This window comes from Mchenga conophoros, linkage group LG22 (genome assembly GCF_057382185.1).
Source record: "Mchenga conophoros isolate Kocher_MC1m ecotype Shallow Benthic linkage group LG22, M_conophoros_male_GT1.1, whole genome shotgun sequence".
Taxonomy (NCBI): domain Eukaryota; kingdom Metazoa; phylum Chordata; class Actinopteri; order Cichliformes; family Cichlidae; genus Mchenga; species Mchenga conophoros.
Genome location: NC_140546.1, coordinates 24,799,422 through 24,813,519, shown reverse-complemented (window position 1 = coordinate 24,813,519; position 14,098 = coordinate 24,799,422). Strand labels below are relative to the sequence as shown.

The 14,098-nt window shown below is 39.8% G+C and overlaps 1 protein-coding gene across 4 annotated transcripts in view; it reads right to left on the bottom strand.

Annotated features, from left to right (window-relative positions):
- Positions 1 to 14,098, bottom strand: part of adgrb2 (adhesion G protein-coupled receptor B2) — a 253,991-nt gene that overhangs the window by 93,426 nt on the left and 146,467 nt on the right. For all 4 annotated transcript variants that reach the window (XM_085262313.1, XM_085262315.1, XM_085262314.1 and 1 more), the window contains 3 exons: positions 13,086 to 13,232; positions 7,033 to 7,120; positions 6,135 to 6,237 (listed from right to left, as the gene is read on the bottom strand). In XM_085262313.1, coding sequence (XP_085118439.1) covers positions 6,135 to 6,237; positions 7,033 to 7,120; positions 13,086 to 13,232 — 338 coding nt within the window. The remainder of the gene's footprint in view (positions 1 to 6,134; positions 6,238 to 7,032; positions 7,121 to 13,085; positions 13,233 to 14,098) is intronic.

The window sequence follows — 14,098 nt, the reverse complement described above, 5'->3', positions numbered from 1 at the left end:
TCCCTGTAATGAAGTTCTATCAAAAATATAGCCTATTTTAGTACTAGAAGACATGACGTTGCTCAGCTTCTTTTAATATTCTCTATTGTATTTTGTATTCAGGAGCTGCTAAAAGCCCAATTAATTTCAAGTAGCAATTACAGAATTGTGTGGCTATGATTAAAACCCGGTTACAGTTTAAATGAAGGCAGAGTGGTGCTGTGGTTAGCACTCTCACCTCACAGAAAGGTTCCTCACTTAAACTTCAGTCGGGATTTTCCTGCTTGTTCTTTTTCTATGTACTCCCTGTGCTTCTGTGAATTTCTTCCAAATATTTCCAAAAACAGGTATTATATTCCTTTTAAAAAATATAAAGCTTAGGATGAGGAAATATTTACTGTGCTGCTTCCAGGTCCTGACTTCCACCCTTCCCTACTACTGACTCTTGATGATCTTGTTTTTCATGTCCTTGGCTGAAGTCGGAATCCTGCAGCCTCTTCAAAGTTGATAAAAGCTGACCAATCTTTTTGGTTGTTAGAGCAGCATTTGTTTTTGAGTGAAGCCTTACCTGTTTTGGTTAGCTTTCCTAAGTTTCTGCCTTTCTTGTTTTTTTCTTGCTAAACCTAAAAGATTTATCCTTAGCTGTTCTGCCTTCTCTTGCAGTCGCCAGAAGAAACTTGTAAGGGAGAGCTGCCATTTTCTTTTGACGTACACCTTTTTCTCCTATTTTTCTTTGGTTGATATGTAGTTGATGTATAGATTTGGAACCTTTCTTTTAACTAAGGTAATTTGTTGATGGAGTTTTATTTTAAGTTTGAGCTTTTTTTGTTTGGTGTACTCGCCTTATGCTTCATTGTTAACATTTTGGCAATAAATTGTTTAAACCAACCCAAACAAACTCCTCATGTTCCCCCATCTAGTATTATGTTACCTGTAAACCATTTTGGGAATGTAACATAGTTGGGAGCACATGTCGAGGACTTCTCATACCAGCACTAGATGGTGGAAGTTTGGTTTTGGAGACTGTTTGGTTTTTGGGTCTGTTAACAGCTGTGAGCATGACAACTGATCCGTTTGACTTAAGTTTCAGAAAGAACCTTCTTGGGAGGAATAACATATGTGTAGCAAAGGTGATTTGCTGTCATAGCGGCGCACTTCAAATTAAATTTTAAATTAAATAACATTTGAATTGAAAGAGATGACGAAGAACGGAGTAAAGTACTCGCTGGAACACAGCATAAGCAAACCTAATTCTAGTCCGCTGAGTTCTCCCTGTCTGTGCACGGCAAACTCAGATGGCACTCAACGCTTCCTCACAAGTGAACGCAGACAGTAGCTGTGTCCTAAAACGTAGGCTGCATCCTTCGGAGGCCGCATTTGAAGGCCGATTACGTCACAGCTAGGCGACGAAGGCTGTCCAAATTCGTCGACTCTTTCAAATGCAGCCAACAAATGCGTCCTTCATTTCCCCGAATTTGAAGGATCGGTCAGGTGTGGCCCACCATATCCCAGAATTCATAGCACGGCCCAGCCAATTCCAATTCCCAACAATGGCGGCCGCTATTAAGTTTTAATATTACTCTTATTAATCTTTCTGGGTCACAAAATAAACTTTTAACATACTTTCAGGCGAGAAAGTAGCCATGTAAACTTCAAATATCTGCTTGGTTTATTAAGACATTGCATATTTGCAAAAGTGCTCCGACATTTTCGGAGACGTCTGTTACCCACCCGCTCGATAGCTAGCCGGGGGGGTTCAATGGTCACTCGACCCGGCAAGAGCAGCGGACTCCCGGCTTCATCGTTTTCTCAGGTTAAAGATAATATATAAGTCACTTGGATGACTTAAAAATGTAATTGTTTGGCTTTTTTCGATGTTTTATTTGTTCTGCAGTAAATCGGTTTGGCGTAGATCAAAGTTATTAGAGTAGATTAGATTAAACAAAACTTTATTAATCCCTCGGGTGGGTTTCTCTGGGATTTTCACACAGCTGAATAAACGTCAAACAAACTGTGAGACGGTCAAGAATTTACGCCAGTGTCCTGTTATATTTTAGATAGCAAAGAGCAGACGGCCGAGTTTATTAAACTCCACCGAGACAGCGGTGACGCAAATCTGAAGGCTAGACTGTCGCATTTCACAACCTCGCACTTCCGGCCTTTTCGGTCTTCGAAGGACCTGGCCCACGTAGACCGCGCAGGCCGGGTCCTCCAAAGGATTCGGCCTACGTTTTGGGACACAGCTAGTGTCTGTTTTTTTTCTGATACCTCACGCTGAGGACTGTATAGACAGCATCAGCTCAGCAACAGATGTCAGTAAGTTAGACCTCCTTACAGGTTACTGCCAAATCCTGCTTGCTGAAATAGCTTTTGAAGTCTCAGCATTTGTTACGCCTGATCACTTTTTGCAGTGTACTGTGATGGTCTTTTGAGATGAAAAATGCACCTGTGACCTTTCAAAGGCTAATGACCACCGTCCTGGGTAATGTTTCAAACTGCAATATTTATCTAGTTGATGTGGTTATTTATTTTCCCCATTGGGCATAGCACATTGCAACAATGAATCATTTTTTTTTGAAGCAGAAGCTTCTCTGACACTAAACTTGGCAACATGTGAGTTTGGCAAGGCCACTGTCACCTAACTTTTGAAGGAACCTTTATGACCAGATTCATCCTGTTGAGGCTAAGGTTTCTGCCATTGTCGACCTTTCCTGTACCTACCTCCAGAAGGGAGATAGGTACATTCCTTGGGATGGCTAGATACTACAGTGCTTTCTATAGAAAATCTCCCAAGTAAAGGCGCCTCTAACTAGGTTGTGCAGCCCAATGTAGCTATTTGTCTGGAGCAGTGAATGGCAATGTGCTGTTGCTATTCCAGATTTTTCCAAGCCTTTCCATACTCTTGTCATTTTTTTTATACATACAGTTTTGCTTCAGCTTTTTTGTATGTTATAACCCGCTCTTCTCTGTGGCTGGCAAGGACCAATAACAGCACAAACAAGAGTACCACACAGACCGATTGTTTGTGACACTGCCTCTTATAACCAACAACAACTTATAGACAACATCTGCAAAGTTGCCTGTAGTCTGTGTGCAAGGCCACTGTAAAACCATCATGCTTCTCCTTTAGCCATAAGATGGAATGACGAACTGTCCAGCCCTGTGTCAGCAAGGATAAGCTGCACTTCCGCCTTCATGAAATTTTACACATGTGTCAGGTCTGGTGAAAATTTATGTATTTTTGGGTCTTAAACATGGGCGGTTCAACATGATTCTACAGCGCCACCTACAATCGCTTTATTGAAGTACTAGTAGCAACATGAAGTAAGCATTAGGTGATAATCATCATCACTTCATCTACATGAAACTTTCATTAGTGGTTTATCAAATTACGTGCAGCAGCAAGACTTTTAGTTGGTGGACACTCTTTATCGCCACCTAGTGTTCACAGGTGATCAGCGGTAAATTTATACAACACCCAAATAGCATCCCAGGCTTAATTCATTCATGTTACCGCGTAAAACGTCTCACCTTCAGCACACCTGGATGTTCACTGAGGTGCAAGGGCCATACTGTTGCTGCTTTAATTTAACTTGAGACTATTCAGTTGATTAATGAGTAATATAGGGCAGAGCATTTCTGATGCATGACATATCAAGGGACTAGATGCATCTGCTGCATTAATTGTCATCACTCTTCCTTTAAAAAAAATTCCATTTACAATTCCCACCCCAATGTTTAGAATAATTTGATATACATAGGATATATTGTTTAAAATAGTAACAATGGCATCTCATCCACTGGTTTAGGGTGTGCATGTGATCTACTATATGTGTCAGCCCTGGGCTGTGTGCCAGATAAGTGTCCGTCCTCAGCGGGAGCCTCTGGTTTATAGTACAAAGCAGCATGCAAGGATCAGCATTAAGACATCATCTGCTAGAAAGAGGATGTGCAACCTGCAATACCTTTGCTTTGCCAAAAGCGTTAAAAAGCAGAATAATAGGAAGATAAAAGATAGAGGCATATAAAGAAACTGCCATAATTGTGTAATGAATCAGTGGTTTACAGCAGGGAGATGAACTCACAGGGAATAGCGAATGAATACTAAGTCTTTCTAAATGAAACTTTACAATACTTTTGACCCTCAAGTCCTGGTCAACACAGCAAGAGACTGATTCCACTTTCATTTTAGCATGTCTTCGTCAATATATATATAGTGTGTGTGTGTGTGTGTGTGTGTTCCTGTCTAGCTATCTTTGTGAGGACCAAAATCTGCATTCTACTATACTTGTGAGAACCAACAGTCACTTGTGAGGACTATACTATACTACTACTATACTTGTGAGAACCAACAGTCACTTGTGAGGACACACAACCCGGTCCTCACAAATTTGAAGGCATTTAAAGGCATTTTTGAGGCTCAAAATGTGGTTTTAGTGTCAGGGTTATAATTAGGTTATGGTTAGGTTTAGGGTAAGGATTAGGGTTAGGCATTCATTTTTAATGGTTAGGGTTAGAGTAAGGGGCTAGGGAAAGCATTATGTCAATGAAGGTCCTCACTAAGATAGCTGAAGGAGGTTGTGTGTGTGTGTGTTGTCAGGAGGGAGCTGTTAAATATTTAACATTATCTTCAAAACTATGTCCACCTTTACACAGCAGAATGCCCAAAGAAACCCACATCACATCGAGGTCGTGAAGCATGCCTCTCATTAAACTAGCACTTAGTCCTTTTCCGCTGAAGACACCCCATGAGTCGTTATAATAACGCACTCCAATGTAATATAAACTGAACAGCTACCAGGAGACAGCGCGATACAGGGAAGTCAAAAAGGTCTGCGTTTATTCAGGCAATTCACCGAGCGCTATGGCGCTTTATAGCATGCAGCACTTTGAGCTTCATCTGAACTTAGAAAACATGGGTCGGCTGGGAGAAGAGGAGTTGCTTAACCCTTTAAGACCTACCATAGAACCAAGTCCGCCAGAGCTTATATTATATTTTTACATGCTGTGGAGCCATTTTTGGGAGCATTTCAAGTTGCTATACATCAATACAACCATTATAGCCCAGATTTTAATAATATGTATTCATTAAGTGCATAGTAATTACATAAATTGCAAAAAAGTGCAATAAACTACAAAAAAATTGAAAATCGTTTTTGATTTTTTGACATATATTTGTAGTTAGAGAAATTTAAGAGTCTTATCCCTCAAAACTGTAAATACAAAAAAGTTGCACAAAATAGTTTCCCACCACAGGAAATTTATTTTGAGTGTCTTCATAGTTTTATTTTTGAAATACACCAATTTTTATACACTGCAGGAAAAACGAAAATAAATATTATAGTGCAAATTTACAAAAAAGCAGCATATGCATCAAAATAAACTATTTCCAGCAGTGCAATATGAGTCCTAAGCATCCCAGAAACGACACAGAAAGTCATAAAGTCAAAGATAACTTTTAAAAAGAGCAGTATAGGCCCTGAGGCCCTGATCGCAAAAAAGACTACATTTCCGCGAAAATGACGTCACTTCCGGTTTCGGGCAGGTAATGGCAATGCAAAAGTTCGCGCTGACGTCTATTCCAACGTAGGAAGTGTTTTGAACAGCTGATCAGATCGGTAAAGCGTGTTTCTGGAATATTATGTTTTTGTTCCTGCAAGCGCTTTTTATGCAGTTTTTGCAAAGCTTTATGTGGAAGGAAACCGTGACCTAGGACAAGCTGATGGCATCAGATGTAAGTACAACTCCTCCGGTTTCATATGCAAAAAAATTTTTTGCGCTAGCTTACGTGGTTGCAGTGCTACTGGGATTTAAAAATAGTTACGCATAACAGAGCGTTCCCGCTCCGATCGGCTCTAAAGGGTTAAAGCCTTAAACAAATTTATTTTCTTGGAAAATACTTACTACAAGCAGAAAAATTCAAACCCTTGCACTAGAAAAAACTTCATTTACTTCATTTATTTTAAATGTTTTGGGTTTATTTTTTTCATTTGGGAAAGTTTAGATGATGAAAATAAAAAACATGATGTGATGCATTCTTTCATCCCTTAAAACTGCTTACAAGACAATCTAACTTTTTCTCCGTGGTCCGAAGCAGAAGCTTAGCGGTTTTGAATAGTTGCCAGAGAAAAGAAAACAGCCTTTTATATACTTACATTTAATAGCGGTGACAGCTCCACCACCACCATGGGCTCACTGGGTTGTGGTTCCGGTCGTATTGTCACGGTCAGGATTTTGGAGTTGATCACTGCAGGCGGACTGTAAAGACATTCGTTTTTTTATTTTTATCTTTTTTGTTTTTTAGACAAGTGTTGGTGTACATTTAAGATGGAGCTGAATGGGCTCTATGACTTTGGAGAAAGACCAAAAATAATACATACAAATACCAACAAATAACAAAAGCAAACTAGTAGGAGGTGAGGAAATCTAAAAGAGAGAAGAAAGAGAGCGCCTGACTAAAAACAGAATACTGCACCCATTAACATTCAGCATGGCTACAGAGTGAAAAGGGTTTTAACAGATCCAGCTAATCCACAACCAAGAGCAGTGACCTGAATAAAAGGGCCCGGGGCCAGCACAAACACCATATCACAATGGCCTTTTTCACAACCTCCTGATTTCTTCTAACTTTTATTACTGCATGTTCTATGCAAGTTTTGGGACCCATTAGGCCCACACCCAATCCAAGCTCAGTGTACACTTCCAAAAATATACTGACAACTCAAAGGAAGGGGGAAACATCTAGGGAAGTGTGCTTTTTGATAAGTGTGGTAAGCAGGCGCAAGGACACAAGAGAAGCAGCAGAGTTGTAAAAGGGAAGAAAAGACATATGGAGAACTGGAAGTTCGAAAGAAGGGAAGGAAAAAATAGAAAATGCACAGAAATAAAGAGAGACTGTTGTAAGAATGAAGAGACCACGAGAGAGATTAAAAAGTCAGACAAAGCGCAAGAAAAAAATGAGTTACAGAAAGGTAAAAGAAAGGACAGCGAAAAGATAAGAATGAAATGTGGTTTTAAATCCTCAATAACAATAAAGAATAATTAAGTACTCACGTCGCTGGAGGTAAAATGATGCCAAGTGTCCTGTACAAGATGGCTCCAATGACATAGTACATTGTAGATTCTGTTTCGGCTTCTTGCTCTGAAAGAAAAGAAAATCAGTACGTTTTAATACCTTCAAAATAAACTCCAAATCTTTCAGCCCATCGGCCGGTTTATCCCATATCCCCCTTGTTATCTTGTTCAAAGGCTCTTGTTGCTGAAAACTACAATGCAATGAAATTTTCACAACAACAAAAACAGCTTGAGGCAAATGGAAAATATTTCATATCTAACATTTTATTTCAACCCCCCCCAAAAAAAAAAGTCAAACAGCTCTAGACTAGAATCTGCTAAAACTCATCAATGGCTATACACTGATGCTAGGAGCACAATGAAAATGACATGGAAACTTGTGACAAGTTCAAGACGCAACTTTGGGCTGTGGTGCGTAAATGCTCTGTATCATTTATTGCTGCCCTTGCTAATCAGTGTCAGAAATACAAGTAACAGTATGTACAGGCCAAAGTTGTTAGGACACCACTGGCCACTCTCTCGCGATTTCTGAGAATAGAAGTTGTAGACTAGTGACAGGGAAAGTAAAGAGAGCAGTTCTAACCTGTAGAGCTAACCAGCTTCTGCAGTACTTTGATGTAAAAACTAATTTTAAAAATGGCCGTATGTTGGCTTTGTTGGGATAAACTGAAATATAAATCAGTAACTGAAGTCATGTGTAACCATATTCTGCACTGGGGTATTGAGCCTACCAAGGAAGAAACCAATGCTACTGCTACTAGCACTGCTAAGGTTAGATAACTCTGCAAAATATAATAAAAAAAAACCTATGAATTTGCAATGTCATACAACGCACAGTGTTGCAAATTTCAGCAACATTTAAAACACGCTTGAATTAATCAAGAACGTAATTAACAGTTTCATGTATCTCCTAAAATACAGATATAATATATGCTTGGCTAATATTTAACATTGCGCATTTAAAGTGTGCGCAGTTTGAAATGTTTTCTTTTACACTACGCTGCTGCAGGTTTGTTCTCTTGTTTAAACGCCCAGAAAATTAGTCGCTATGAACGCTCCTAATGTTTACCACTGTTTAAATATGCATGACCTATATGCATGCAGCTGTAAGAAACAAACATAACTTGATCTCCTGACATTTCATCAAAACCTGGATTGCATTCATTATTCATCTGTTTCATTCATAAACTCCTTCAGACAGGTCTGTGTTTGCCCTTCCACGTAACCGGTGAGTAGTAGTATGTATAATGTGATTGATTTAACAGTGCAGCACCTCTGGTGCATTGATAATAGACAATAGAAGATAGTGGAGAAATGAAGGATGTGGACAGCATAGCTTAAAACTAATAACCCTCTTTTCTTTAAGGATAAGCCTGATGATTTTCCATAAAGTCTGTAGTTTTACTATTTAACATAAATTAAGTTTGAGCTAAGTTGCACTGGTCAGCTAAATAATTAGATTTACCTGTCTCATCAACCATCAACATTTCAGCCTAATTTAAATGTACTCCTTAAATGACACTAACATGCTCTGGTGGCTACATCAAAATAAGAAAGGTGAGAATATTGCAGCGCCTTCCCAAAGTTTCTGGCAGCTACACATTCCATATCCAGAGTAATTATGCTTCTCAGCTGAAAACATAAGTCAGGTGCAAGACGCTGGTTTCACACTTTGTGTGGGTGGAGACACTGTGTCACTTTGTTTCCTTTGAGCAGTTATAGTAGTTCAGCATTACTGTGTATCTAGAACTGCTGAAGTATCAAAACCTCATTCCTAAAAGCAAGCCTTTTACCAACATGCACGAAACATGAGTAAAGAAAAGTCAGTGTGTCAGACAACTTCAGACACTGTCCTTGTCCCTCTCGCTTCATGTTAGTTCCAAATCCCCTTTCTTCCTCTTCTCCTCCACCTCAGCACACACCCCTCTTATCCATCTCTGTTGTTGTTGCTATTCTCCCATGCACTTTTCAACTTTTTCACTCTTTTCAATAGTCCTCTTTTACACCCCCTTGCCTTCCATCGCTCTATTGAGTGTTCTTTTGCCAAAAAGAGCAGGAGCTCCCAAGGAGATGTAGTGTCCCTCTGTAAATGTCACTTTGTCTCAAGTGAGAGGAGGCAGAAGGAAGCAGAAGGGGGAAAGTATGAGGGAAAGAGTTCATGCTGAGAGATGCCACTCCCTCCTTTGCCCTTTTAGGCTGAGAGAGGGGGGGAGGAGACAGAGAGGGCTGATGGTATCAGACACACTGGGTGACTCATCCAAAATCTGTCTGCCTGCTGCCTAAGAGGTAATACTTGGGAAGAGAGATAGCTATGCAAAGACAGACGAGAAGAGAAAGAGGAAGAGACAAAAAGATCTCAACTGTGGAAAAAAACGCAATTGTGAGACTTGCGAGGAGGCAAAAAAAACAGATCAAAGTCAGCATGAGAAAGCCTGCAAGTTTGATGGATCCTAATTGGACAGTGTCTACCAAGGCATGCAAATGAGAAAGTCAATGTATTATGGGTAAATGGTAAATCTATGTGAGGGGGTGGCACTCCTACGCTTGAGGATGATTAATACCACAAAAGCACTCAATCACAAAACTCTAATTTCCCATGAACAGACTTTTTGTCACTCTGCCCTTGCTAAACATCTAAATGATTGGTGGTCAGCTGTAATCCAGGAAAATGGCAAACCACCAGTCACCAGCTGTGAACTTTAATATGTCATTTATCAGGAAAATATATTCTTGCAGTTGATTCTAAGCCATAACTTAGCAATTTAATCGAAGACAGAAAGCTCCTTGTCAGTTGTTTTTTTCTTTCTTCCTTAATTTTCAGTACTTTTCTGTTTTGCACACCACAACAAGTGTGGTCTCCTGCTTAAATAAACATATTGATCAGGCTCAGGCTACTTTGGTTCAGTGATGCCAATATTACCACTAACTGCCTTCTATTTAACTTCTAAGTTGCTCAATTGCTTTAAATTTTGGAAACTTCTAAACTGACCCAACTTTTCAAGACACGTGTATATGCGATTGTGAATATCCAATGCAGCTGATGGTCTTTGCCTCAGCAGCTCACTACTAATAAGTCTGCATGAATTCCCATGGCACTGATTTGCACTGATCTGGTGTATTTCCAGCTTTTAATTATAGGTGGCATGTTTTCTGCCTACTGGAAACTGTGTATGGTTTAGGTAATAAGGACACTGCCTGGATAAAGTATTTCCAGAAAGAACCACACTGAACCTTTGTGGAAAAAGGCTTTTCTGGCAATTGTGCAATGCAGTGATGAGCTACCTTGGTTCAAAGTCCCAAAAATACCCACAGGAAGCAGCTGCCTAGAATGGTTACCACTCTAATTCTGGCAAACAGTTGGCCAAGGAAAATGAGCAGAGCTAGTGTTTATTATTGGTTGGCATCACAAATTATAGCACCTTTCATACCTTTTTACATCTTTTAACTACTTTTTCTTGCCAAGCCACCATAGGCCTATTCCTGTCAATTTTCAGCTGGAACAATGACATGTTCTCTGGATGCAAATTTTTACAAGTCTGCAAAATAATTTCCTGCAGATTGAACACTGGAATCATCTATTCAACTGTGTTCCCAAGTGTATAATTACTAATTCCCACTCCAAGTTTCTGTCAACTAAGGAAAAAGACCGCAAAAAGACCACCAGTTTCCTATGACACCACCATCTCTATGAACAGTCCTGACCTCTCTGTCTGTGTTTGTGATTTAGCCCCTTGTCTTTTTACTCTAATCTAGATATTTAAAGTATGACTTGTGTTCATAATAATCCATGGGACCACTCGCTACAGCAATGAGTTCATTGAGCATGCCTGTAAATCCCTAATCCAGTTAGCGCAATGGCAGTTACAGGCAAGTATTTGCTTTAATTCAAACCACATACACCGATATAATTCGTGTGTGTGACCACTTGTTATTATATCTACAAAAGAGGTGGTGCGAGTACAGTTCGCAGTAAAGAGTAAAGATGCCTGCATTTATGAGAAATACAGGTATACTTTTTTAAATAAACTAAACATTTCCTAACATATCACAGTCTTTAAGAGAGTGTGGAAGTGTGTTTCTGAAGATGTCAACTCAGGTTAACAACTCAGGCGTCAGCCCCAATTGATGCTCAATGAATCACCGAATTTCCAGCTCCATCTCACACACTGAAAGGGAGAATCATGAGAAGCAAAACAGCAAAGGAGGCGGCTGTTGAGTTAAAAGTTAACAACTCATAACCATGAGCATGAACCACCAATGGTGTATTTGAAATATGAAGCCATTGCTGACTTGTATGTTTGGATCGATGTGTGTACATGGCTGCGAGAGAGAGTGCGCTGCCTGTTCGTACGATGGCAAGAGAAAAAGAGACAGTGGAGAGAGAGAGACGGAGAGTGGAAGTTTGTCACCTCGAAAATCAGTGAAGAACAGTCCCAGCCTCTGCCCACTGAAGCGATTCATGAACCTATCTATTGGCTCTGCGTGCGTGCGCTGGCGTGCGCACTTACAGACACAACGGTGCCAATAGGGCTTTATGACCATGTTTAAGCTGTCCATCTGAGATAGGCTCTCGTTACAGGGTAAATGAACCAAACAAACCGATAGCAATCAACTGAGGACCTCAACTCATGAACTGCCAATGGGAAGTGGCAGAGTTCCCACAGGGCAAAGAGTACTAATAATGTCCTAACTCATAAAGCTATATGCGGTTTGGATGAAACAATTTACCAAATAGTGTATGCTAAAATGCCAATTGCATGTCCTGAATATCACAGCGTAACTGTAATGCAGCTGGTCACTTTTATGGCACAATAAGCCCTGCAAGAGACAAAACGTTCAACACGACAAACAATAAGGATAATGGACAAGAAAAAAGAACAGGATTGGAGGAAAAATGGCATAAAGTAAGGAAAGTAAGTTCGAAAAACACAACATGGAGAGCAAGCAAGGCGGAAACTTTGAAAAGCAATGGCGTTAAACCGATCCAGCTTAAAACCTGCTGTTCAACCGTTGAGATATCTGAATTCACTGTTCCATAAAAATGCGCTTAATAGGCTAGTAGAAGGCTGGATGCTAGGTGGTTTAGAATTAGCACAATACATGGTGCACAATAAAGCATCAGAGGTGACGTGCCCTGAGGTTAGTATACAGGATATCTTGAGCGCCAATCAAAGGGAGTTTGTGCCATCAGTGCAAGTCAGAGGTCAGAGGAAGCTCTGCTCTCTTGGCCTGCAGTCTCTCTGAACTTTAATTTAGGTAGGGGATGGGGATGCCTGACTGAAAGTCTGCCAGTGTAATTTCCTGTGGGAAGCGACCTTTGCTTTTGTTCGTAGAGGATAGCATCTGCCTCTGTATTTCTCATTTCTACTTCAAACCATTACTATTTAACATCATTTTTCTTTCTCCTTTACAAATTTAGCTTCCATCCCATTCTGGGATCATCTATGTAGTTTCTCCTCCTTTTTTAACTCTCGCCATTTGTGTTTGCTTGAAACTGCACGAAAAAAAAATGTAGCCTCGACTAAACGCAGTCAACATTCTTGCGCTGCTCAAAGTGAATGGATTTTGAAAATTGTATGAGACTCAACACACTTCTTCACAGATGAAAGACTGGCATCTTCTTGAGAAGCCCTCTAGGGCCTCTTTACAGTCCAAATCCTTCTCAGCACTACCCTTTAACGCCCCTGAGAAACCTTCTGCTTCAGTGAGAAACATCTCTGAGTATGAGAATTCACATGGGGGAACCTCTACTTGCCAAGCTGATCTGACCTTAGATTATGAAACCATGAGTTGGTTCTTTTCATATATCAAAGATTTAAGAGAGTGAGCAAGAATTACAACTACAACGTATGTACTTTATAGTTAAGAATAGACTATGAAAGCCTTCCTAACCTTGTGTTTCCCATCTTTTTTATAGAAAAAAGCCAAACAAAGAAATACATATGATCTCGTGTTTATGAGCTGAAACTGGCAACCTAAAAGATTAGATCAACCCTGGTCAGTAGACAAACCACATTTCCTTTTTTTCTTACCTTCAGGTGGGATGGTGAAAACCTCTTTCGGGATGTAGAGCTTATCTTCCGCTGTTCGGGCCCAGTCCTTCATGCCCCTCCGGCCCTTCATGGGGAAGTTGATATCGCTGGAAACTGCTGACACTGGTTCTCTCTGAATGGTTACCACTGGACAAACGACAAATGAAAACAAAACCCACATGAAAACTCACTTAGGCATGACACTGGGAAAATAAACAAAGAGTGCTGGTTAAAAGACAAAAATCAGACAAAAACAATAAAGAAAACTTCACAAAAAAATACACTGTTAAAAATTGACGTGCTGGTCATGTGTTTACAGATTGAAATCAATACTTGGATACAAAAAAATCTAAATCATCGATCATGCATAGTACAAATAAAACCCTCCCAACTGAATTCTAACTGTGATGAAATACATTACTGTGCAGATGTCTTGAGCCATTTTGCTTCTACAGAGCAAGAATTTCTTGAAATACTCATTTTCAGCTCGGTCCTTTTACCTGAGCATATATAGAGGAACACTTATTTTTTGTCTGTTAAACCACTTAACACTGACCATCATTCAAAAATAAAAAGAGTATCTAACTCAAGAAATGAACCAGAGTTGTGTCTACACATAAAAGAGAACCCATTTTAAATTCTTTAGGCACTTTGCTACCAGCAGCTCATCATTTGTTCCAATTTCTGTAGCCGAATCTATGAAAAATGGCAGCAATAATACAGTTTGACTTTAATAAAATAGTACTTTTACAACCAGCAAGGTGATTCCCAAAAACCTATCTACCAAATGCTTGCCATTTCTCAGGATGAAGTGCCAAGTGTCCTAACTGGGTAAGTGGACTACAAAAGAAGAACTGACTGGCCTAAAAATACTGGCAGCCACCAGTGCTACCCCTCAGCTTCCCAGTAGATACTCCTCTAGTATAAATCTAAAAAACTATAAAAGCAATTTCACAAAATATATATAAATATCTTTGAAAGTTGATGTGCTGGTCATATGTAGTTAAATTCTG